Source organism: Carettochelys insculpta, chromosome 27 (genome assembly GCF_033958435.1).
Source record: "Carettochelys insculpta isolate YL-2023 chromosome 27, ASM3395843v1, whole genome shotgun sequence".
NCBI lineage: Eukaryota > Metazoa > Chordata > Testudines > Carettochelyidae > Carettochelys > Carettochelys insculpta.
In genome coordinates, this window is record NC_134163.1 from 14727792 (window position 1) to 14754869 (window position 27078).

General features: G+C 45.0%; 1 protein-coding gene across 2 annotated transcripts; it reads left to right on the top strand.

The window, feature by feature from the left end:
* Positions 1-84: 84 nt before the first annotated feature.
* On the top strand, positions 85-26682 carry SUGP1 (SURP and G-patch domain containing 1). Of its 2 annotated transcripts, none has more exons than XM_074978613.1 (14): positions 85-120; positions 1034-1205; positions 2330-2433; positions 2913-3140; positions 6415-6538; positions 7568-7671; positions 9919-10042; positions 12487-12788; positions 19879-19985; positions 21170-21347; positions 21685-21791; positions 22754-22899; positions 24358-24487; positions 25551-26682. In XM_074978613.1, the coding sequence occupies exons 1-14, from the start codon at positions 96-98 to the stop codon at positions 25575-25577; spliced, it is 1878 nt and encodes a 625-aa protein (XP_074834714.1). In that variant the 5' UTR covers positions 85-95; the 3' UTR covers positions 25578-26682. The 2 variants fall into 2 exon arrangements, with proteins under 2 accessions (XP_074834714.1, XP_074834716.1); XM_074978615.1 differs by having other exon boundaries at positions 9931-10042.
* Positions 26683-27078: the final 396 nt, after the last annotated feature.

The window sequence follows — 27078 nt, forward strand, 5'->3', positions numbered from 1 at the left end:
CAACTCCCAGGCGCCTTTGCGGCTCATTGGCACCTCCCTTTCCCCTCCCATAAGCCCCGGATAGCCGCGGTGCATCGTGGGGTAGGGATATCAAAATGGACACTTCTCGGGATGCTGCAGGTACCAGTTCTGTTTCCGCCGCTGGGGCGCGGCTCCTCCTGTCCCTCTCTACGGTCACCTCCCCTAGCGGAGCGGGATTTCAGCCCCTTACCTTCCTTCCTTCCCTCCCTCCCCGCCCCCCAGGCTCGAACCCAACGACTTCCCTTGCGGACCTGCTCTCTCACCGGTGGGGGGGGGGGGTGTCGTTCTGTGGGTCTCCCATCTCCGACGTAACCCCGCCCTGGATTTCTGTAGCACCTTTTTTTTTTTGAGGTTCGCTTCACGTAGGTTCAGTGTCACAGCAGCGTCCTGCCACAGGGCTCCGTCTAAGGTTATGTCTTCACTGCAGCAAGGCTGCTGTAATGCAGGCACTGCAATCATGGAGGAGTTTTCACCATAACTGTAGTAAATCCGTCTGATGTGACTTTTTTCACAGCCCTGAGCCTTGTTGCTAGGTTGAACTAAACTTTATGTGTAGAGCACGTAAAATGGAGGTAAAGATTAAAGTATTTATGTCCTCTGAACATGGGTCATTTGGTAAAAGTCAGGAATGGTAGAAGTGGATTGTGGATTGTTTGCTTTTCATCACATGTTCCTCCAGTTATTTGTAAGTAGAGCTCTGCAAATCCTTGGAGATCTGTTTTATATCCTCAGGTGTTTGTCTCCGTGGATGTGGATATCTGTGACTCACTTTTGCAGATATGGATGCAGGCACAAATTTTGTTCTAGAACCATGCAAGTTTGCAGATATCCACTGTGTATCCTTGCATATCCACATTTGTGGATCTGGATAAGTGTAAGCCGTTTTTATGGATGTGGATGCTGATACCCATTTGTATCTATGCATGACTTTATTTATAAATACTCTAATAATTTTCTAGATAATCTCAAACAGAAAATAAAGGTTAATTTTGGTCCCACTTTATTTTTTCAGGAAAAGCTAGCAGATGGTTTGGTGTTACACCATCAAAATCTGTGAAGATGAATATGAATATCCTTCATCAAGAGGAATTGATAGCACAAAAGAAAAAAGAAATTGAAGCCAAAATGGAGCAGCAAGCAAAACAGAATCACCTGGTCGGCCAACACCCACCTCGGTTCAATGAGTATGTATGAAACATAGGTTTCTGTCACTAAATTTTGTTTCAGAAACCACTATGTACGTGACTATTATTTTTTTTAAAATTACTACAGATTAAACCTCTGTAGTATAGCACCCTCAGGACCTGACAACTCCCGAGCAAGGGAATTTGCTGGACCGTGGGAGATCAATATTGTGTAGGAGCATTACCAACACTTCCACTTCTTACTGGGCTCTTTAAAGGCATTTTAGGGGTAAACTAAAATTAATGTCAGTGCAGAACACTAAGAGTCAGGATTGGTGAGTGTAGAGAAACTATAGGACCAGGGGAAATTTGGGCACACCCATAATAAGGGGTGGTCCAGCTAACTAGAATCATCCCAGATTATGGATGTTGCCAGATGAGAGATGTTCAGCCTCTACAATTAAACATCTTTTTATGCTAGGCAATTTTCAGTATCTTTCCCAAGTATTGTTTATCGTTGAACAACTAGTAGCAACAATCACACATGATTGTTGCTAGTAGAGTCCTTATGTGTTTTCCCTGGGGCTTTCTGCCTGATGCTTATGTGATGTTAACCCTGTTATGGCTACAACTGTGCAGTTAGTCTTTATTGTGGCTTGGTTAATGTAGTCTTTTGACTAAACGTTTTCCTTTGCTGCTCAGGGAAATTGATACGGAAGTTCTGCTACCAGTAATCCTATTTTAAGTAGGTTGGGGAATGAACTAGGTGAGATGCACAAATGAAAGGCAAATTCTGTGGTTGTGAAGTTCTGTGGTTGAGGTAGTTTATACGGTGAGAGAGACATAGTCCAAGCACTTGACTGAGAGTTTGGAATACCTGAATTTGAACTCCAGCTCTAACCATGATTCATTGTAGGTTTAGACTGTGTGACTTGCTTAACTTTCTGTTTTACTTTCCAATCTGTTAAACAGGTTTACCAATACCTAACAGGAAGTTGTGTAGATCCATTAGTACCTAATGTTTTGAAAATGATATATGATCAGGAAGTATTGTTTATTACTAAAACAGGCTGTCTTTCCACCTTGAAACAGTAACCATTACAGGCATTTTATTTTGCTGTCTGAGCTGCAAGAAAGGATATTAAGCGTTCAGTCTCTGCCTTTTTTTTTTTTCCCCTACTTAGAGATGATAGTGGAGAGAATGAAGCCTCTGTTTCCAACAAGTTTGCCAATGATGGCAGCTTTCTCCAGCAGTTTCTTAAGCTGCAGAAGGAACAATCAAGTACTGGTAAGCTGACTCTAGAGCAACAAAAGGCCCCTTGAACCCCCCAACGCCCACTCCACCTTCTTCATAACACCAGAAGTGTGGGAGGTGCTATACAGGTGTAGTTATATTAAGGAGCCCAATGCTGGAGAGTGAAAAGTGTTTGCTAACATTGGTTTCTTTAAACGCTGAAATAGAAGTAGTCCCTCTAAATGGAGACTAAGGTACAGAAGCTTGCATTGCTGCCATTGCTCTGAATAAACAGAGGTCATTTGTTTTATAAACAAGCCCCATTCTTCATCTTGAAATGCATTTTCTTAAAATTTCCGGGAGAGCCTAATATTCCCTAAACTCAGCTGCCTAGATGAGTGGTGTTTACCAACAAATATTTGTAGACCTAAAATTAAACGCAGTCCATTGTGGTAACCATATTGGTGGCCTGCACTAACTATTCAGATTAAACAAGAAAGGATATGGAGATTTTTTTTTTCCCCTCTTTTAAGAAGCCTCTCCAAGTCCTGTCAACGTTTCTGCAAACACCTCTGCGTCAAGCACAGGGAAGAAATCCATCCTGATCGGGAAACGACCCAGCATGGGCATGAGCAGCATGCTGAACCAAGTGAAGAATTACTCCCATTCCAAACAGATGCCAGTTGCTAACCGCCTCAGTGTGTTTCAGTCACCAGATGATGATGAAGAGGAGGATTATGAGCAATGGTTAGAAATTAAAAGTAAGTTCCATCCTGTTAAACTGAAGTTCAACTCTTATTTATTTTGCATGCAGGCTTAGATAGCCCATCAGTAAGGGTTCAGTTGGGAAACAGAGCTTGGTTTAATGCTTCCCCAGGCTTCTAGTTACAGTCTTTCTTATGGGGAAGAATTATTGTTTGTTTTCTCATTGGAAAGATCTTAATTTCTCATGTGCATTGATTTGGTAAGTCTCAGCCCAGATCCCATGGAGCAGATGTCTGCATCACAAAATATAAACATTACAATTGGTTCTGGTTGGCCCATGTCTTGCTAGCTTCTTGGCGGGGGCTGAGGATTGAATTGTTGGACTGCGGAGACTGAGTGGCACCCTCACTTCTAGGTACTGTTCCTCTGGTTTGGGGCTGATACACATTTATTATTCAGTGTGTGGAAAGCTCCCCATGCCATTGTCTGTCCTGTTGCTTGAGGATTCTCGTCTGCCAGGCTATCACACCAACAGCTTTCACCATCACAAAACACTCTAAGAAGCAGCACGGAGAAAGATGTGTCCTTATCTTTCCTGCACTTAGTTGAACTTCTTTAGATGTGGGTGGCAGTAGTGTGTGCGCCTATCTGCAGCTTGAAAAGCAGGCTGGATGGAACATTGATTTTGAGATGCATCTAGTTTCAGTTTTAATAGGTTGAAAACGAATGGCTCCCTCTTCAGGAGTGGCTGTTTGAATACTAGACATGTTGTGGATGGACTGCTGCCTGTGCAGATACAAAACTGTGGATCAGCATTGACCAGGCTCCGCTCATGTGATCCGCAACCAGATGATCAAAAATCAATGGCATTTACTTCCATCCACTCAGCAAGCCAAATGGAGGGGGCAGGGTCTTACAAGGAAGAGGCAGGCAGCATGAGAGCAGGGACTTGGGGGGGTGAGGGACAGCATGCATACGAGGTGAGGGTCTCAATGGGTGGGAGATGGAGGGAGGGGAATAGACTTGCATCATGTGCACCTGCTGCCAGGTGCTCGTAAGCAGTGGCATCCAGCAGCAATAACTTCTGCTAGATCACAGCAGGGAACAGAAATACTGCTTTGGGTCCCTGCCCACTCTAATCTCCACAGCGGTGGGGGGAAGGAGGAACCCCTGTTGCCCAGGAACTGGTTGGTGCACAGGGTGCTGCCCCCAGATCATCAGCCCCAGCCCCACAGAGCCAGTCCCTCCCCCACTTGGCACAGGGCTGCTCCCTACTTTGCTGGAGCTCTCCTTCTCTCTTGGAAATGATTCACCTCCCCCATGCATGCTCTCAGCTGCACTAGTCGGCAGCAAAGCAGCATGTGTCCCTGTGCAGTATGGGGGCTGGAGCTTCCGCAGGTCAGTGCTCACCAGGCTGGGGAGGTAATGCGGGGCACGGCTGGCACTTGGCCTCTCCTGCAGGAAGATTCAGAAGTTTTTGCCCTTCCCCGTCAGCAGTGCCGGCATCTGCTCTGGCACCTCCACCTGGGGGAGGGAGGGATAGAGAGATCCCAGCACAGGTATCTTCTGCACTATCAGAGATGCAGGGCTCTAGTTAAGAAAAGCAGATAGAAGTGAAGTCCTCCCATTTTTCCAGAGCCTCGTTAGGAAATCACCATATTGGACATGTAAACTTCTTTCTTTACCCTGTAAATCAAGATCAGATCTTTTCTAACAGAGAAACTCCAGGGATGGCCTGTGTTATAAAGGAGAACAGATTGCTGACCACATTGGTCCCTTCTGTCCTTGGAATTTGACTCCTAAGTTAGGTTGGGACATCAAGGAAAATAAAGAATTTTTTAGCATATCAAATAATAGAAGGAATTTGGGCCAAGGTGATCTCATGAGAAACTTATCTACTCCCTTGAATTTCCATTTATGTAGTGCACAATTGGCTTAGGAGAGTCAGTCTGGGCATACTTACAGACCTGCTAACTAGGCTTCATGTTCCATTATTAAACAAATTGTGAAACGGTCTTGGTGATATAGTCAAAAGTTACTTCTTGATAGATGGGATCAGCCTTATTGCTATATTTACCAAAAACCTAAGCAAAATCCCAGGAAGATCTGCATATAATTGGTAAAAACCAAGGCAGGAATTAAATGTCCATACAATAACTGCAACACAAATATAGGTGACCAATTGGATAATGGAATGGGCACTAGATATGGAGCTTTTTGGTCATTGGGTCAAAACTAGCCTAGTTCAGTGCTGAAAAATCTGTTACTTTGTGATAGCAGTTCAGTGGCCTATGTGAGGTTTGATTGGTCCTTGTCTAGTTCCCAGTGAACACGTGTCCTCTGTTGGACTTCCTGTGATACGCGAGATGAATTGGTCTCTTGATGGTCTCAGCAGAGACGTCAAAGGGTAACTTCTCAGGGAATGAGCTCTCTCCTCTCTGGTAGCTGTCCTTTCTGGGTCAGGTTAAGGCACGCTGGTAAGTGCAGTGTGAGGAATCTTAAGATCCCACTATCCAGACTGTGTCCAGTATGTGGCTAAAGAGTGACATCTCAGGGGCTGAAATCCATGACCCTTCATAAACAATACATTGCTTGTTTTTTTAAAAAAGCCCCATTGTCTCTAATACTCCCTGTAAGTTGAACGCTTGGGCAACTGCCCAGGATTGGTTCAGGAGCCGCCCAGTTGACGAGCAGAGCACCACAGGTGGCAGTGTGCATTTCTATTGGCAGCGAACATAACAAAATGTATTCTGCCTATGGATGGAAACACTGAGAGAACACTGGTCCCCATCCATTTGTGTATTAGAGTTGTTAGCAGCTAATTGGTTAGCAAATTGCTATCGAACCCTAAAATGTAAGGAACCCAAATCTTATTTCCTCTCATAATGGTGGGAGGGATAACCCAGTGGTTAGAGCATTGGCCTTGTAAACCCAGGGTTGTGAGTTCAGCCCTGGAGGGGGCCTTTCAAGGGTCTTGGGCAAGTTAGGGTTAAAAAAAAAAAACCCACTGTCAGGGATGGTGAGAGGTCCTGCTGCAAGTGCAGGTGACGTGACTGGATGACCTCTCAGGGTCCCTTCCAATTTGAGATACACAAATCACCTGAGATACATGTATCTCCCTGTTCTACTCAGATTGCTCCTTTCCCACAGGGGAGGTAAGGCTTGAGAGTAACTCAGATTTGTAACTTGAGCAGTTGTAGAAGACTGGCTCCCCATTTCATCCTTTTTCTCCTCATCCCTATCCCACTCTTGTCTACCGCTGTGGTTCTTAGAAGTAATGTGCCTCTTGGGTGTGTGAGTTGAACCCCAGTACTGACAGCCTGCTTAAAGTTTTACCCCCAGAGGATGCAGAGACCCGGAAAGTGGTGGAAAAGCTGGCTAGGTTCGTGGCCGAAGGGGGACCAGAGTTAGAAAAGGTCGCTATGGAAGATTACAAGGATAATCCAGCATTTTCGTAAGTTTTGGTGGCCATCTTTGTTTGCTAATGCAGCATATTGTATCTCTTTGTGAAGAACTTAAGCCAGGCATGCAAGAGCAGGGGCTTTGTGATCTTCTGGGAGGATGGAGGTTGGATCTTTGACGTCATTTCCTTTGTAGCTTTTGCAGAGAACCTGAAGAATACCCTGGGTGTCTGAACAGCCTTCCCCCGTTGATTTATAAGACCAGTTAGTTATGTCTCACTATCTCCTTTGAGGTAGTTGAGTATTCTTGAACTTGTGTTACAAATGGGGAAACTGAGTTACTGAGAGGAGATGATACTGCTGAGGACATGTAGCAAATCAGTAGCAGTTAGGAGAAGCCAGTAGCCCTGATTGCTTTTGTGCTCATGTGAGTAAGTGTACTGGGCTGGGAGTCAGGTTCTCTCCTCTCTGTAATTGACCTACTGGGTGATCATTTCCCAATGGAAAAATGGGGTTAATATTGCTTATCTTCTTAAAGTGTTGTGAGATGTATGGGTAGAAAGTGTTATATGCCAGGGGTACTCAATCTTTTCTTTTGGTGCACCCCCCAGCATGCTATAAAAACTCCAGGGCCCACCTGTGCCACCATAACTAGTTTTTGGCCTACACCAGATGGGGCTGGCATTAGGGGTAGTAAGCTGGGCAATTGCCTGGGTCCCCCACAAAGTTATGGCTCAGGCTTTGACCTTAGCCCTGACTGGCAAGGCTCTGGACCCTGGGCTTCAGACCCATGCTGTGGGGATTAGGCTTTCTGCCCTGAGCCCCAGCAAGTGTAACACTACAGTGCTTGGTGGATCTCCCAGATACCTGCTCAGAGCCCCCACAGAGAGTCCAGGACACCTGGGTGAGAACCATGGTTATATGTAATACAATTTATTAATGGAGTCTTTAAGTATTTTCAGAGTAGTTTTATCTTCTGATTTGGTCTAGTCTTTTTTTTTGTTTTTGTGCCAAGTGAGTAGAAACATGAACAGGTCAAAACATGCTCTCATGACTTTTTTTTTCCCTCTCATCCACTTCAGATTTTTGCACGATAAGAACAGCAGGGAATTCCTGTACTACAGAAAGAAAATAGCAGAGATGAAAAAAGAGAATCAGAGTTTGCAGACGTCCTCTTGTCAGAAAGGTAAATGAGGGGAGGGTCTCGAGCATAACCTTTCAGTCATGAATAAAGATCATAAAGGCTTTGTCAGTTCTCTCTGTAACTGCTAGTTAAACGTTTTAAGAACCAGTCCAAGTGCAATATGGGGCAGTTTTAGGCTTGCTTTTAGTTTCTGGCTGCCTGTAGGTAAAGCAGTGTCACAAGGACAATTATATGGCTTTTGATGCCTCATTTCCTGAGTCTATAGGACAGCCTGATCCTGTGAGCCCTCCATGCATGAAAGTCCCATTTAAATCAGTGTGACTCCAACACAGGGTTGCTTCCTGTGGAGAATGAAAGTGATCTAGAAAGAAGGAGATTCTGCAGAGTTTGATCCTGAAAAGGATGTTCCAGCCCTGAAAGACAATAGATTGAGAACCCGTCTTGCTTCTCAAGTACTATTGTTTGCTTTGTAACATTACTTTACATGGGTCAGAATGGGAACAGGGTCTGAGTTCCTTTTAACATTCATTCTTCTGTTCTTCTGCTTATTTCCCATTGAAAGCCATGACTTTCCAATTGTAGTGTATTCCATAGCCAACAGATGGGTTTGTGTGAACTGGTAATTGTAGCTTTAAGTGGAAAAGCAGCGGAAGCAGATGATTCGCCAGTGAAGTAACATGAAATGTAAACCACTAAATGTTTTGGGATGGAGGAGAGGGTTGGTGAAGTAAGCATCATTTCAGGATCATTAGGTCCCTACCAAATTCACTTCTCCGTTTTGGTCAATTTCATAGTTATCCAGTTTTAAAAATCATCAATTTCATGATTTCATCTATTTTAATCTGCGAGTTCAGTGTGTAATTGTGGGCATCCTGGGCCAAAAAAGGGAGTGTGTGTGCACCCAGCACTAAAGACAGCAGCACAGAAGGAAAGGTGTCATGGTATGGTACTGCCACTCTTACTTCTGTGCTGCTGCTGGCAGGTCCCTTCTTACAGAGCTGGAAGTCTGGCCAGTAGCTGCCATTCTCCAGCTGCCAAGCTCTGAAGGCAGCACAAAAGTAAGGGTGGCAATACCACAACTCCCCTAAAATAACTGTGACACTGCCTCCCTGTCCCCTTGCAACTCCCTGTTGAGTCAGGGCACCCAGTTTGAGAAGTTCTGGTTTCACCTGTGAAATTTCTATCGTATAGGGTAGAAACACACAAGACCAGATTTCACAGTCCGTGGTGCATTTTTTGTGGCCATGAATTTGGTAGGGCCCTAAGGATCAGGAACATCCTGCTTCTAATCCAGCCTCTGGCACAGAATTCATCTGTGACTATGGCAAATCACTTAAATGTCTTCAGATGTTGAAAAATGGACGAATGCTGTTTATTGGGGCAGGGAGCTGAAGACTGATTTAACACACAGGAGCAATGATTTTGATAGAACTTTTCAGGTCCAGGGCACTGGATAGTATCAGTTAATCCTTGCAGCAGCTTAGTAGCTCAGTGGCATTATCCACACTTTGCAGGTGGGATACTGAGACAAGGAAGTGTTATGACGTGCTCATGCCCCTACAGTGAGTCAGGTCACCTGGGCGCCTGCTCCTGTGCTCTAGCTATTTGGCCACATTGCCATGTTGCTCTGAAGATGGGAAGTAGCGTATAAAGCAGCTGTATGTAAACAAAATACTTGCATGATTGCTCATTAGAGGGCATTCATAGTCAAGGCTTTATCTGTACCACTGGATTAGGGCTGCAGTAGCTCCTTTCTCCAGGTAAAAGGGGGACCAAGGCTGTGTGCGGAACACTGCTTTTCTGCTTTGCTCCCCAGCTGGCCAGCAGAAGCATGCTGTGAGTCACTGTTCTCTCTCCACCTCTGACCTGCCACACTCCTGATTAAGCTCCCACTGATTTTGGAAGTGGGGGCCTTAGCCAGTTTCATTGTGATTTTCTGCTGTGAGCAAATACTCAGTATAGGAGGATCAAGCTGCCTGTCGTCTTAGGCGGGAGACAAATTAGGGTGTTTGAAAGGGAAAAGCTGCCTTGCATGTTACCATAGTCTCACCTACTCCCCTCCCCTTCAGAAAATCCAAGTGTGAAAGACACAGCCATTCCTCTGAATACAAAAGCCACTGGGCTAGCTGATACCCAGTGATATGAACTGTTGACTTTTTGATTGTTTTTTTTTTTTATATTATTCTTATAAATAAACCCTCCTTATTCCACTCTTGGGGTTTGTAGAACAGATAGGTTTTTGACTGTTGGGTGTGTGAGTTGGGCCCAGTATTGACAGCCTGCTTAAAGTTTCACCCCCAGAGGATGAAGAGACCAAGAACTTTGCTGAGAAGCTGGCCAGGTTCATAGCTGACGGGGGTCCAGAGGTGGAAGCTATTGCCTTGCAGAACAATCGGGAGAACCAAGCGTTCAGGTAAAGGAAGAAGCCAGCAGCTGGGGATGCATGTTTGGTTGTTGTGTGGTTTTTGTTTTTTTAAAGCAGGGCTGACAGGGGGCAAACCTCTGTGATGAGACTTAGGACACCAGCAGCAGCCTGATTATATGGCAAAGGTTGGTACAGAGCCCACGATTCCCATTTCAAAATCCCCTGCTCCATCCACTTAGCGCCATCTTTCTGCACGTTTAATGAGGTTTAATAATCCTGAAGTATGATTTTCACTTCTTGCTGTTCCTACTTTGCCAGACAGTGCTACTATGCCTTGTGCATTCACTTCTGCAGCAGTCTCCAGTCTTTTGTTTCATGTCCCCCTTTGTGCATGTAACCCACTTCCTGAGTGTGGTCCCCTCCCATCATTCCTATCATTTCTTAGTCCTGCTGCTGCTTCAGTGCCTGCTAGAAATAAGTCACTTCTCTTGTACTAGATATCATGGAACTGAAGCCATGTGCTGCCGTCACCTGATCCCTTTATGTGTATCCCTTTCCACTCCCTTTAGGCTTTTTTTTTATGGTTTTCTTAAGCCCTGATCCTACAGTGTGGTCTGGGTGGGTACAGGGGTCCCTGTGCATAGAGTTCCTTGCAGGGTCAGGGTGTAGGACTGTAAATTGTGGAAGCTGGCATTATTTCCCTTTTATGTCTGTTCAGTACGTTTTTCCATAGCACCCAAAATGTATTGGAAATAATGGACATTCCTTTGTGCCACCCGTTTTCCAGTGCTTGTCATGTAGCTGTTGTCCTACTTATTTCCTGCTACAGAACAGTCAGATAGCTGACCAATCCTAGATCCCAAATCACACCCCAAGGCTGTCATCTCTGAGCAGAAAACACGCTTAACAAACTGAGTGGCTTTTGTTTGCTTTTGAGTTCCCCGATTGCATGTTCGCTTCCTCGCTTCCATGGCAATGCACTAGTTATCAGTGCTACTCCTTTACACCTTCCCCTGCTGCCTCCCTTCACTCATAACCTCCATCTGGTACTGAGACTCACCGCTGCTTTGTAGGGCGCCTTCACTAAATTCCAGGAAGACCTGCTCTCATCAGTTTATCTGACAGGCCTTATTCCTCACAGCCCTCCACAGGGAGCTGCATGGTTTTTCTCGCTCATTGTTTCTGCCACTGCAGAGGATTACAGTATGTCTCCTGGAGTGAAGCTAGACCCCCCCCCCCGTTTTTAATTAGCCCGTTCCTTTTCGAAATCTTGGCATTGCACTAGCTGCTATGCCACACTCTGGGAGCCACCCCACCCCGCCTCCATGTTGAGTGGCATATCAGTCAGCCATGCTAGTGTCTGAGCCATTTTGTCATTTAACTCTAGCTAAAGCCCTGCTGGGAATCCCATCTGTGCCAGCTGGGGGAAATTTAATGTCACTTCTTCCATTGGGTTAGTTCATGTGTGGCTCATGGTGGAGGGTCCTGTTCTGCACTCCACTCTCTACCCTGGCACAGTGCACAATTAAGAGTACAAAAGCATTGTCTGAATTAAGATGCACGAGGTCACACCTCAGCGAATTTTAGACTACAACCAAGAGACATGCATGCATGTGCTTGTGTAGAATCCTGCAGTTATAGATTGAAAAGGCCTATTGTATAACTATGTGCTCCTACAAAAACACATCAGTCTCCTGATGAGAAGGTGTAATCAGTAATAAATTGATCCTCTGAAGAGTGAGAGATGGGGATTGAAGGGTGTCATGGTTTTAAGTTAAAATGCTTCAATTGAAACAGGTTGGGGGAAGTGGAGGATAGATTTGTGACAGTTCTGAGTATGTCTAACCAATGCAGCTGTTAGATTGCAGGACCTTCATGTTTCTCCCACAGAGATTAATACTATGTTCCCTCCATCCAAAAAAGGAAAATACTATTTCTGCATGAGGTTACAACCTATAGCAATAAACTCTGGGTACAGGTGAGAGTGTTACATAAAATGATTCTTAGTGGTGATAAGGTGTTGTCTGATGAACTCAGCACTGGAGTGGGAGTGCGCGTTAACCTCTAGTCCACGTTTCTCTTGGGTAAGGTGAAGATGTCTGCCTTGTGAACTGGAACAGGATTTATGGGGTATATTTGTGAGCTGGTGAAGCCTTTTTTGTTTCCACTCACAACATGATCTTATAAAAGCAAACCAAAACCACCTTATTACTTCTCTGTATGCCTGTGATACTGTAACTGCCAGCCAGGGTGCATTTACAAACAGGAGATACAGTCCCTCTCCCAAGGGGCTTGTGTTCTAACTTGCACCACAGACAGATGAGGCATATCTCAGAGGACAAAGGTGTGTTCAGGGATATAGTGGAAGGCATGGGTTTAGAGGAGGTGGGAGGTGTTTTGAAAATGTCATTGGAGAATTCCTGGCCAGATCACTGTTTAGACCTGTCACTTAATTGAATTGTTCCATGCACCACTTTGTTTTTAAACTTTAGGTTTTTATATGAACCAAACAGCAAAGGCTACAAATATTACCGGCAAAAGCTGGAGGAGTTCCGTAAGGCCAAGAGCAGTTCCATGGGGATGCCTTTTGTGCCAGAATCCAACTTGAAACACAAGAGCATTCCTGAGGTCACACCATCTTCGTCCTCATCCCCTACTTCTTCTAAACAGCCCACTGCAGCTGCTCCTAAAAAGAAGAGGAAGAGCAGATGGGGCCCCGAGGAGGAAAAGGTTGATTTGCCCCCACCAGAGCTTGCCCAGCAGGAGATAGACTGTTCTCCCTCCCCCTTATCAGGTTAGTGGTTCTGTATTTGGGATTGAGTGGATCTTTTTTTCAGCTAGCTTGTGATCTGTCCTGACTCAGTTGGCTCTGTCAGCAGAATACCCTGTGAGTCTTATCTCTTGCTGTAATCTCATCAGTCAGCAACCTTCTATCTCTCAGCTAAGTCTGGCAGCTAACTCCTCCTCTGTGCAAATCCAGATAAACTACTGTATCTCAGTGACACTGGGGATTGGAATCTTATCGTTTTCTAGATATCACTAAAACTCGGCGAGCTATAGCTCATTATAGCCCCAGCCTCTGCTTTTTAGGCCTGTTCACTTCAACAGTGGTCTTCTGACTATCTCTGTTCCTAAGTATGAACTCTGCTTATTCCCCATGGCCACTAACATCCTTGGGCAGCTCTTCTATCCTCTTTGAAGGGGATGGGTCAGAAGAGTAACTGAACACAAGTAGTTTTTCCTCATAGCACTAAGGCAGCTGCTCTCAACCTTTCCAGACTACTCTACCTTTCAAGAGTCTGATTTTTGTCTTGTGTGTGCCCAGGTTTCATCTCACTTAAACTGACAGAAAAATCCAGCAGCATCCCAGCATGCTATTACTGAAAAATTGCTGATTTTTCCTTTATACTATATAGTTATGAAATAAGTCAACTGGGATTAGAAATATCTCACTTACATTTCAGTGTATGGTATACAGAGGGGTATGAACAAATCATTCTTAGCTTGTACCGACTTTGCTAGTGCTTTTTATGTAGCCTGTTGTAAAAGTAGACAAATATCTAAATGAGTTGATGCACCCCCTGGAAGACCTCTGAGTACCCCCACGAGTACATGTACACCTGGTTCAGAACCATTGCGCTAAAGGATGCAAGCAAAATTGCCAATTTCCAGTTGCCAGTACCTGCTTCAAGTCATGGTACTGCACCATGATCTAGGATTGTGATTCCTCTGTGAGGATAGCATGCTTCACGCTTCTTTAGGGCATATCAACTCTCATCAGACACAAGAGGTTTCTACTGGAAGAAGAAGCACACTTACCGTGCATCTACACTTGCATTCCTCCTTCGAAAGAGGTATGCAAATGAGGTGCATATTTGCATGTCTGGCACCTCATTTGCATATTGTGTCAAAAGAGCTTCTTTCGAAAGAAGAAAACCAGTGTAGACGCTGCTCGTTCGAAAGTAAACCCCCTCTTCAAAAGAATCCTTCCCATTAACTAAAGGAAAGACTTCTTTCGAAGATGGGTTTACTTTAGAAAGAGCAGTGTCTACACTGGTTTTCTTCTTTTGAAAGAAGCTCCTTTGAAATAAGAATATGCAGATGAGGTTCCAGATATGCAACTGCATCTCATTTGCATTTTGATTTCCCTCATTTGCATACCTCTTTTGAAAGATGGATGCAAGTGTAGCCACACCCTTATTGTCCCTGCAAAATTTAAACACTTATGTCCCATATGTGCAAGTGACTATGAGTAATGAATCAGCGAGCTGGCTGTATGCACATGAATACAAGACTTTCAAGGGCGCCTAATAAAGAGACATTTTTAGGGGCAATTTAAGAGCCTGTCTTTGAATATTTTGGCCATATAAGCTGCGTCTACACGTGCACGCTACTTCGAAGTAGCGGCACCAACTTCGACGTTAGGCGGCGAGACGTCGAAGTCGCTAACCTCATGAGGAGATAGGAATAGCGCCCTACTTAGACGTTCAACGTCGAAGTAGGGACCGTGTAGACGATCCGCGTCCCACAATGTCGAAATTGCTGAGTCCTCCATGGCGGCCATCGGCTGGGGGGTTGAGAGATGCTCTCTCTCCAGCCCCTGCGGGGCTCTATGGTCACCGTGGGCAGCAGCCCTTAGCCCAGGGCTTCTGGCTGCTTCTGCGGCAGCTGGGGATCTATGCTGCAGGCACAGGGTCTGCAACCAGTTGTCAGCTCTGTGTATCTTGTGTTGTTTAGTGCAACTGTGTCTGGGAGGGGCCCTTTAAGGGAGCGGCTGGCTGTTGAGTCCGCCCTGTGACCCTGTCTGCAGCTGTGCCTAGCATCCCTATTTCGATGTGTGCTACTTTGACGTGTAGACGTTCCCACGCTGCGCCTATTTCGATGTTGGGCTGAGCAACGTCGAAGTTGAACATCGACGTTGCTGGCCCTGGAGGACGTGTAGACGTTATTCATCGAAATAGACTATTTTGATGTCGCAACATCGAAATAAGCTATTTCGATGTTGGCTGCACATGTAGACGTAGCCATAGTGTGATGAGGACAGAGGGCAGAGAAGAGGAGGCAGTAGGAGAACAGAAAGAGAGGCAATGGAAAGAGAGGAGGAGGAACTATTACAGGAGCCATAGTGGCTCCAGCCCCCACCAGTTAACCATAACTGGTAAGCCTTTTCCTTTTAGGGGGAGGCTAACTGGTTAACCCTTAACATCTCTTGTTTCCACTGAAATCTGAACTGTTCTGGGAAAAATGTTGATTTCGACAAATTCCTGAAAGGGGGGATATTTTTGAAACAAAAAATGTTTCATGTTGGAAAACCTCATTTAGAATGATATTTTATGTGAGGTTTTATTATTTTGGGTCACGAGTAGTAGTTAAAATATTTTATTTTTAAAATCATAAAGGGCAGCTGCTGGTTAGCACTTATTGAAGCATCTTATCATTTATAAATCAGTGTCTCCTGTTTGTGCTGTAATGAAACAGTTTAGCACTGGTACCATTTAGAATTAAAACATATTTTGAAATGTTGAACCTTCCTGCAAAATGGAAATCGAGTTTTAACCAGCTATATCTGGAGAGAGGTGAGATACCAGGTTAAATGTACTGCCGGTCTGATCACATAAATCTATTTGTAGTGAGACAGAAATCAAACGCCAATATCTCTACTCGTTCTACATTAAATGGCTGCAACTGTCAAAGCAGGGTTGCTGTGTAAAAGCCAGGCTACGTGGCTTGTAACACCAGAGTTGCTTTATTTTAATACCTTTAAAAAAAATGAATAAAGCCAAACCCGGTCAGATGCTATCGTAATAAAATAAGTGAATTCCTGCCTTGCACCTCATGCTGCACTTCAGGTCTGATGGGGTTTTACAGCCATGCAATCCTTTGTGCCTTCCTTCTAAAATCCTCCCCTTGCTTTTCCCTTTAGCCTCCATGTTAGCTCCCTCTGAACTGGACAGGTGGCATGCTAGCCACTCATGTTCTTTATTCCACAAGGCGTTTTGTCAGGTAAAAGAAAGGACAGCAAACAAGCTGTCAGTCGTTGGATATCAACTGTTAACATTGTGTTAATGCTCTGCAGGGGAAGTGTTTATTGGTTCGGAAGGAATAACGCTCTTTTAGAATTAACCTCTTTAGCTGACAGATGACTAGAATACCAAATTGTAGGCATGGCTCTCTGGAGCTAGAATCGCAATATGTGCTCTGCATTGTTCTTTCACGTACCTCCCCAGCCCCTCCTTCTCTGTAAATGTTGCTGATTTGCAGCCTCAGATAATTAGATGAGGACTGTTTATTTCTCATTTAGTTCCTGTCAGTTTTCAGTTTTAAATCAATACCATGTAGAGTGGTGAGTGTGGTACAGTCTTTTAGATGGAAATGGTGCTCCTTTTATGTATATGACAGTTCAGACACTTAGTTGCTTGTGTAGCATAGCGAGTTTGGTATTCAAAATGCTGAATGCTAATTAACAGCACCCCCATTCAAAAGTCTTGGAACTGCAGGAGAATTCATGAGTTGGTGTCTGTGCATGTCTGATGAGACCTTTGGAATGGGACACAGGACGCTGTTGTGGGTTTGTTGTAATTAATATGATCCTCAGGCTATTGAGCCAAAAGTCAAGTAGCTAATGGCTTTCTTTGGCTGGAGAGCGATTGCTCTTGCAGTGAAAGGAAGGAGACATCCTCTCTGGGTGTGGTGGGAACAGGGAAACTTTCCAATAGCCTTCTGATAGTTCGAGGGCTAGATCTGGCTTTTTAATGCAGCCCACTCCTGCACACAGCACAGTGCTGTTCCAAGCAGCTAGCTGTTCCCTATGCTGCCAGGGAGTGGGAGCTTTGCACATTTCCCCCACCCCTAGCAAAAGCCGGTTTTCAGTCCATAGGAGCTGAGATTTTGCTGAGCTGGGGGCAGCACACAAAACTCTCCCGCGTCACAGAGAGCCACATGGAGTGGTCTGGGGTTGCTAGACATCTTGGAAGCTTGGCTGAGAGTGCTGCTGGCTGGGAGCTGCTTAGGTACATGCCTCTTGGCCAAAACCTGCCCCGGTCCACTCTTCTCCCCCCCTCACAGACCCTGCACCCCAACCTCTTGTCACAGATCACCACCCACACCCTCTGCACATTCCTCTCCACTGTGCCAAGTCACAGCTCCCTCACAGACCCTGCACCCCATCCTATATCCCTCCCCTAGGCCAGAATCCTCTCCTACATCCATACCCCATCCCAGACCTTGCACCCCAATCCACTGCCCTAGGGCCTAACTCCCTCCTTCACCCAGACTTCCCTGCCAGACCCCATCCTGCATTTCAGTCCCCTACCCCAACCTCCCACCCAGAACCACCATCCCCTCCATAGAAAAGTGGGGCCCTTGACCACTTACCAAAATCTTGGAATAGCTCCCCCCCAGTCAAAACTTATTGCCCACCCTTGTGCGAGATGCTGCAAATACAAATTGCACCATTAACCCTGTTGCAGCCGAAGTTAGTATTCTCCAGGATGAAAGCAGCTCTTTGACCCAGGCTGAGGAGTAGCTCCTCATCTTTTGCCTGGGATTAGCATGCTCCAGATAACTCTTTCAGTTCCATGACCTGGTTTTATGGAATTATGCTGACTTTAGCACTGTGTGCACAATGACACAAGTTGCCTAGGCAACCATCTTGGCTTTGTTCTCCAGCAGTTCTTTCACCTGCACCAAAGACTTTCTTCCTTCTCTCAGCTTTGCCAGGATATATGTGGCACTTTGGGGGTTAATTAGTCATTGTACAGAGCTAAGCACATGCAATAGGTTTTTCAGTATGTTATTGCCTTGAGGACCTAGAACTGCAAGGTAGTATGTTGGGTCCATGAAATCAGGTGTACAGCTTTAGGACAAAGCAATGCAGAGACATGTACTATATGTCTGGAAGGGAAAGGAAGATGCCACTCTGTCTGATCCTTCTCCTTTTAAGGCTGTCACAGGAGGCCTGTCGACATTTAAAGGCTTCCTGAGCTGTGTCAGGCTGTTTGTTCTGGATGGCATCAACTCTCAGATTAAATCAAAGAGCTACTGACCTTCTCTGTGGAGGGTGTACAGATTTCTTCAGCAAGCCTGTCTTTGACTGCATTGTTCCCTGAGACCGGAGCTGATCCTGTATTTGGGCTGTCACAAATGTGTCCCAGTTTCACATGTGATGTTTTGAGTGAGTCTCCCCTCACCAGTCTTCCATCAGCAACTCCTGTGGAGCTGCTCCTGAGTTTCACTGGCATTGGCAAGAGAAGATTTGCTTTAACTTTAGTTAAAAGATCCCTGTCTGATCATTTTATGGATAGGTTTGTTTTGTTGTTTGCTGTAATTATGTTGGAAACTGAAGCATGCTTGGTACCTCACAGGGGCTAGTGTGAGCAAGTTTCTCTCTGTGTCTTAGAAAAATCTCTTGCTCTCTTTCTGCTGAACTCAATAGATATAGTTTGCTTTTGAGACTGATTATGTGAGTATCCAAGTACTCTAGGCCATATGAGCGTGAGCTCTGGACCACTTTATATCCTTATTTGGAAGCAGGTGCTAAGGAAGCCACTTTGCAGTTCATGACACGCTTGGCGGAAAGTGTATGGGGAAGAGGGTAAAGTGCTTTGATCAGTTGCCCTAAGTGAGAGTTAAGAAACTGGAGGGATGACCACTGGGACCTAATTACCACCTACACAGACGCTTGGTGTCATGAACAATGATCCTGTTATTATCAGGCTTCATAATTAATTGATGGTGAATAATTAATGAAGCATCATTTAGCCATAACCTTGGCTCACATTAAAACTGAGGCTCTTGCAGCCACTAGAAAGTAACCCTTCTCTCTCTATCGAAGAACATAACGCGCTTCCACGTGCAGGTTGTGTGTGGGGATTTTTTGCTAAATCCATTAAATGTGATAACTGCAACTCTTAAATATTTAAAACAAGAGCCGTCAGCCCAGTTAGTTGAAAACGGACTATCCTGACAAGCTGCTCTTCATTGTAAATCTTGGCTTTGCTGCACCAGGAATGTTTTTGTTTGTTTTTGTTATTGCTCCAAAATATTAGAGAGAGAATCCTGCAATTTTAAAAAGATCCTATAATACAACACACTTCCTGGCCAGTCAGAATCAGCAGCATGCTGCCTTACTGAGCTTAAATCCTAATTTCACGGCCTTTCCAATACAGCCTCAGGTAAAGTCATTCTAACACAGGACCTTTAGACCCAGGTGTAGCAGAACAAGGATCACCAATGGAGACATCAAGCTGAGATTTAAAATGTCTCCCCTTCGAAGGCAGGAGGTCTGACATCTTTAGCAGTGCCTCTTCCGAAATCTGTAGCTGAAAAGTAAAGATTATGGGAAGTGGGAATTTCCAAAAAAGGTGTGACTGCTTATCATTCTGAATGATAGGCAGCTATTCACATAGTAAACATGATACATGGACAGGCCAAAATCTGCTGGGCACTTAATGGTGTATAATGGTGTATAATTTAATACCAGTTTCCTTGTGGTGTGGAGATCTTAATGAGAAAAAATAAAGTTAAATTGAGAGGGTAATTTTAGACTGCCTGGGAGGATAAACTTCCTGAAGGTGGGATCTCCAAGACACTGGAATAGCTTCCCAAGGGAAGCTAGGGAATGTCTGAAACTGGAAAGAACGAAGTCTTAGAAAAGTATCAATGTAGGGAACAGTGCTGAGTTGACCATGAGGCAGAATGTGACCTAAGCCTTTTTCTTCTGTGATTCTGCAAAGTTCTGTTGGGAGGTGTTGTGCAACTTTGCAACTTAATGCATGAGTTCTGAAACAGACAGTAAGCTTTAGACAGGATGGTGGGATACGGTTCTGCTGTTTTGAATAGCTGGCTCTAATTTTTGAAAAATCTTTAACATTTGTTTATTTCAGTTCAGGACCTCAAGGGTCTTGGTTATGAAAAAGGGAAACCGGTTGGACTAGTGGGTGTGACAGAGCTCTCTGATGCCCAAAAAAAACAGCTGAAAGAGCAGCAGGAGGTAATGCCGTGAAGTGATTGTTTTTAAGCTCATCTGTGCACCAGTACATTGCATTGCAAAGTGGTTGGGTTAACGGAGGAATCATGGGTGGCAGTAGACTGCAGAGATTTTCCCCAGAGGTTGAACAAACAGAACCTCTTGGTATTGGATTTTTAAGTAACTGGTCATGCCTTGGTCTGCAGAAATGCATTGTAGAGCACAAGAGACATGAGCAAAATACAGCCAAAGCATCGCCCCACTAAACAAAAGGGAGTTCTGCCTGTGAGCTTGCCTTAGGTCTCATGTGCTATCCATATGAGACTTCAGCTAATGCCCAGTATCTGTATGGCTTATTGTGTCTCTTCTCTTCCCTGCTGAGAATTGTCTTCCTGTAGTTCAGAGGCTCATAACTGGCAACTTTGGGGACCCCGAGAGCTGCATTCAAACTAAACTACATTAAAAGGATCGCCTCGCAGCTCCCTACGTTGTAAATATATGGGTGCAGCTCTCAGAGGTGCCAGCAGCTGTGTTGCTCCTCTTTGTGCTGAGCACTAGGCTGGTTGCAGCTTGATTCAGCATTGCCTGCTAGGATTTGTAGTCCTCTTGGCCTGCATTTCTGTCTCATAGAAGAGGCAGTCATGTGCTCTGTCTGAGGCCCTGCCAAATTCATGGCCATGAAGAACACATCCTGGGCTGTGAAATCTGGTTTTTTTTGGGCTTTCACCCTATACTACCTGGATTTCAGAGAGGGGACTAGAGTCTCTCAAATTGGGGGTTCTGATTCAAAAGGAAGTTGCAAAGACAGGGCAGTCGCAATTACTTTAAGGTGCAGTATGGCATTGTCACCCTTTTTCTTCTGTCCTGCTTTCAGAGCTCAGTGGCCAGAGAGCAGCAGCTGTTGGCCAGGCACCCAGTTCTAGAGGCAGGACCCTGCCAGCAGCAGCACAGCAGTAAGAGTAGGAATATCACCACTCCTCTTGTTTCAGTAACTTTGCAACATACATGTACAGCTCCTTTTGGGTCATTACCCCACCATGAAATTCCAAGTTTAAATAGCTGAAGTAATGAAATTTACTATTTTTAAAATCCTGTGACTGGGAAATGGGCTGAATTTGGTAGCTGTAGTGCAGAATTTGGAAATTTGTATGCTCTGTTGCCTACAGAGTAGCTGTCTCAATGAGCAGGCTACTGTTTCGCTTCCCCAGATGCAGCAGATGTATGACATGATCATGAAACACAAGCGAGCCATGCAGGAAATGCAGGTGATGTGGGAAAAGGCAGTTCAGCAGCACCAGCATGACTACGACAGTGATGAAGAGGTAGACAATGAACTGGGGACGTGGGAACATCAGCTTCGGCGCATGGAAATGGACAAGACTCGAGGTTGGTGAGAACGCCGCAGCACTGGATTGCCTCATTCTGTTGCTGTGCTAAGACTGCCATAGAATGGAGCATAATGTCTTGAGGCTAGAGCAAGGGATTAGTCAGGGTGTTCCCAGTTCTGCCGCTGGCTCAGAGTGCCCTTGGACTATTCATATAAACGTTCATTGCCTCAATTTCCCCTCTCACAGAATGGTGATAACACCCATTTCACATAGGGTTGTGAGGCTTAATGCTTTGTAAAGCTCTTTGAGATGCTGAGGTCAAAGGTGCTACAAAAGGACACCCTCAATCATTACTCTGTGGGTTTTTTTTTCCCTCCCCTCCATGTCTTGAGCAGAATGGGCTGAACAGCTGACTCAGATGGGCAGAGGGAAGCATTTCATTGGAGACTTTCTGCCACCTGATGAGCTGGAGAAATTCATGGAGACGTTCAAGGCATTAAAGGTGAAATGAGCATCATGTTTCTTAGGCCACACTGGAGCTCTCCAGCAGAAATCTGACTTGTCTGGTAGTGCTGAGGGAAAGAACTCCAACATTTTCAGTCATTTATCAGAGTAGGCTGCCAGCAGTCCTGAAACATGTAGTGGCACAGCTTCTTTGGGAGTTTATTGTGTTTTTAATACTTTAGGCCCAGAACCTCTGGATGTCAGTCTTTGGAAAAACCTAATGCCCTGATTCAGCATAGCTAGGACATGCTGATGTTCTTCCACCACTGGAGATAAAGGAAAAATAATTCCATTCCCCGGGTGCCTAGACACTCACTGTAGGAGTGGGGGAGCTGATCTGTTGTAATTCACCAGGAAGCCTGGCTGGGCTGAGTGGCAAGACAGCATGTCAGCAAGGAATACAGGGCACTAGACGACACTACAGTTCAATGGACAAAGCTTTCAGGCTGCTTGCCGAGAGGGCAGCAGTTCCCATTTCAGAGGGAGATAAGCAATCAGACAAATGTAATAAAGCCAAAGTATAAAACCCATGAGAAGCTTATGCAGAACCCTTGTCTCCTGCCAACTCTTAGTTGTACAGCTTGCAGCTGGCATCCTTTTTTTAGCCAGCATGAGGGATGGATCCTGAAGTTCCCTGGCTATCTCTCTTTAAATAAGGAGGACCATCTTAGGAGCCAGTCCAGTGAGCCACTTTGAATTCAGAAGCCTAGTACTTCTCAATGTAATCTCCTGGGGGAAGTCACTGCTCCTTGCGTTTTGGACTCTGGGTGGCTCTGCTGTGCTGCATTGCTCATCTCTTTCTTTCCCCATGGGGGACTAGCAGTGGAATCCCAAGAAGTTTTGTTAATGTTACTAAGGGTCCCTGTTTGCCAGGTCCTCGCTCATCACCACCACCTGGGGATTTCCTTGCTCCCCTCCTCCAGTGCATTGTAACTCGTGTTGCCTTTTGTTGCCCTGCAGGAAGGTCGCGAACCAGATTATTCAGAGTACAAGGAATTCAAACTGACTGTGGAGAATATAGGCTACCAAATGTTGATGAAGATGGGCTGGAAGGAGGGTGACGGCCTTGGCTCCGAGGGACAGGGCATTAAAAATCCAGTCAGCAAGTAAGCAAAACGCTGTGTTTTTCCTTCTGTTGATTTGTCCTTCTCTGTCAGGTAGGTGTTGATGCTCCCATTCTAGCGTACTGGAAGTAGCTGGAATGAATGTGTCTGTGTTCATCAGTCGGACAGAGCTTAAGACCTTTTCAGTAAAGCAAAACAATCAGTAGAGGCATTTTGGTTCCAGAATTAGATTTGTTACTGTACACGAGATAGATGGGCCAGCAACTTCTGAATTCTAATCTTGATTCTCACATTGACATCCTCTGAGATATGACCCCTGTCCCTCAGTTTCCCCATGTTTACTTGCCTTACACAGACTATGTGAAGATTGTTTGTAGGCTGCCATATATGATCAAATAGCCAACGCATGCCCTGTCCACTTAGAGAACTGATGTAGCCCTGTGGGTCTCTGGCGTGCTGTGCATTGAAGGCAATTGCCAATAGATGGTACTGTTCCAACTGCTTTTGAAAGCCATGTCGGCTTTGTGCGTGCATGCCATCCCTCTCTGGACACCAATCATTTGCTTACTCACGCGTTTTCAGGATAGTAAAGAGTAATCCCATCCAAAATGGATCAGAATGACCAGCTGTTTGTGGTGTACACTGGACTATAGAGAAACAACATAGATGATGAAAGCAGTTGAAAATGTTCCCCATCCAGTGGGTCCTTTATAAACTCCAGTTGTGCATACATCTTGGAAAACACAGATTCAGTGTCCCTACAAAGCTCCTTTCTCGGAGGACCATCTATCTGGTGAGATGGTGACCCACATAAATCGAGAGCAGTGGGGAGAGATTATTGTGTACAGAATAATGAGGCTTCCGGTGCACCTTTCCAAAATATCTTGCAAGGAGCAATCGGGCACTTCACAGTGTTGGACAATATTTGATTTATTAGGCTCTGCCATTTGTCTGAGACTTGGAAAGGCAAGGGAGCTGTCTGGTACACAGGGAAGACGACTCTTAACTTCCGGTGTCTCCCTTTTTGAGGGTGGGGGGCACCTTTTTTCAGTGTTCCTTCCTTACGTAAGGTAGGTCCATTTGGTCATTTTGACCGGCAGAGGCTAATCAGCCCGACAAGGGATGCTTCACCTAGGGATGAACCCAAAGCCTTGAGTCATCCCCATTATAGGTCTAGTTAAATACATGCCCAATTAACCTCTTCTTTATGCTGCAACTTCTCTCATTGCTGCTTTGGGAAGTATTTCTGCCCAGCAGCGGGCTTGTGCTTCGGAGGAATTGGGTTGCAATGTTGGAACAGCACTGCACTGCACTGTTCTTAGGGGCAGCCTAGCTACCTGCCTTCTGCAGGTCTGTGCAAGACAAACATGATCCCTTGGTCTCTGTGCCCTCATTAGAGAGGGCATAAACTATGGGGGGAGGGGTGGTTCCTGTGATTAGCAGGAAAGGGCATCTGTTACAATCTGCTTAACCTGTGAGGTTTTTTTTTGGTTTATACAGGGGTACCACAGCAGTGGATGGAGCTGGGTTTGGAATTGACCGTCCGGCTGAGCTGTCGAAGGAAGATGACGAATATGAGGCATTCCGTAAAAGAATGATGTTGGCCTACAGGTTCCGACCCAACCCATTGGTGAGGTGACTCCTAATGCACTTCAGACATAGCGAAGCTTTATTTGTGTCTGCCAGTATCCGATAGCAGGGAGGAGTGGATTAGACCTCAGGAATACTTTACCTTTATGGCACATTTTGCCTTGTGTAGAAACAAAGGAGACACAGTACAGTTTGTCATCTTCAAAGTGCTTCCCAAACGCCAGCTAGGATTTGGAACCCCCTGCTGGGGCAGATTCTGGCTAGTACAGGGGACAAAAAGTTGGGACTCTGGGCCTAGTTCTCCTTTGTTCTGCCCATTGTGCAGCTACGTACACAATATAAAGTGAGTGTGAAAGTACCAAATGTGGGCCTTGGGGTTTCCAATCCCTTGGTATTGTTGTAAATGACTACACAAGGGGCAAAGCCATGGAGAACCATGCCCCAAGAATCCTGGGCAAATCACCACCCTGTCCTTGTTTCCCTACTGGTAAAAAGATGCTGAGTTTAATCTACCCGTGCACCTCAGGAGAGAGGGTATTGAATGAGAGAGACACAGAGTTTGTAAAGCTCTTACTTTGTACCTTTTCGTTAGAGCATATTCCTAAATACCCCGAAAGGTTCCATTTTAACAGAGCAAATAAGGGAACATCACAATGAAATTTCCCTTTTGGTTCTGTTCTGATGTCAGATCAAATCATGAATACCACAACACACACACACCGACAGTCAGCTTCCTCCTTGCTGTTATTTTTAATACAAAAGTTCCTGCATTTACCTGGAAGCTGTGTGTGCTAAGTATAAACGCCGCATACGAAAGCAGCTGATGGCTTGTCCTTGAATCCCAGCCTGTTTCATATTGAATAATCATTCTCCTCCTTGTGGCAAAAAGCTTATCAATTTGCACGTGACTCGGCATTACACCCCACAGGCCGACGCACATAATGTTGCATTTCGTTTGCAGTTTTCCAGAGGAAAGCTCAGATTTCATCTCTTGAAATCCCCTATTTCAGAGGAGCCCTCCAATTACTGTTAACTAAGCTCAATGCTTGTTGTTCTGTTATGATGCAATCTTAATTAATCTTCTGTTGTTCCCTTTTCTACAGAACAATCCAAGGCGACCTTACTACTGATAGTGTTTTCAGGACAAAGTATTTTCAATACTGTTGTAATTTTACTGTGAAATGTTAGAGACTGCGTCATCCTTTTTTTTTTCCTTGCAAATATTGTAAAATCTATTAAAGTCAAAACCACATCTGTTGCCCAGAACAAAGGCCTAGAAGTCCAGTCACTGCACATTTGAGTGCCATGACAACTACATCATAACAAGGCCTGGAATGGTGTTCAAAAAGGAGACAAGCAGGTGAGAATGGAGGTTTTTATATGGTGCCCTCCTGTACAGAAGGGTAGCACCAAAGATACTAACGGGAATTGTTCAGGGACTCCATGTATTTATGGCTCAGTGCCATGTTATTTGCCAAGAAATACACTTGTGTCCATTGCATCCCCTCTTCAGATATGCTCCCATGGCTGTAGTTTTATTAAAAACATATGGGGCAGTCCCCTTGAAAGGTGAGTATCTGTTTGTTGACTAGCCTGTTCCCCTAGCTTCAAATCCTCTATTGAGTCACGTGAAGAGTCTGGCCTCTGGCTAAAACTACAAAACTGGTGCCTATTTATTTCTGCTTAGTAGAAGATAAAGCCTAAAGCATTGCACAGAGCGACACTGTATGGGATTGAAGACTGCTGGGGAAATTTGCCCAATGCTAGTTCCCTCACTTTCCCGATCACTACGTTCACGTACAACTTTCGGCACAAGAGGCCCAGCGCCCCCTTCTGTGTATGTGGGTGGCAGAGACCCAGACCTTCAAATCTGTTATTGGAGGCCAGTGGACTTTTATTGGTCCAGGAAACACTGCTGCAATGCAACTTTTTTTTTTTCCTCTGGCTGCAAACAAACTCAAACCCACTCTGTCCACTAGCTGTTTATTGCAGACTGATCAGACACAGGGCCCTCACCACAGGTTTTTGTGGGTGAAGATAAAGCTGCATGATATTCTTCTTTCAGAACATCTCAAACTGTAATTTTGGTTTCTCCCCAATGTGTGTTGTCTGCCCTTCTCCCCTGCCCTGATAACAAACTCTTGCCATTTAGAGTGTGTGATTCACATTTTTTTGTTACTCTCTCTCAAGGATGTAGAGTTAACAGCTTGGCTTTCAATAAAAAATAAAAACAAACTAGTCAGTTTGATACAAGTTCATCATGGGAAAATTAAAATATATGAGCATGACTGAAACTTGGGCAGTCAGGCTTGCTGCTCAGAAGTATGTGATCCATTCTGAGCAGTGATATATGTCAGTGTAACAGGTGCGCTTATTACAGCTTGCACATGAGGGTGTTGCAGCTGATGAGGCTAATCAGCACATGGGCAATAACTATGAAACATTAGGTAATAAAGGTAGAAAATTTTGGCAGGCCGCTGGTGAGGCTGAGCTTCTCCCAAAACTATCAAGGCATCTGTGACATTCAGGCTTTAGTGAGGAGTTTAGTTGATCCATTTAGTTTGAGCCCTCACTATTTCAGGATGTGCTGCTGTGTTCTTGCATCTCCTCTCCACAAACCAGGTCTTCAGC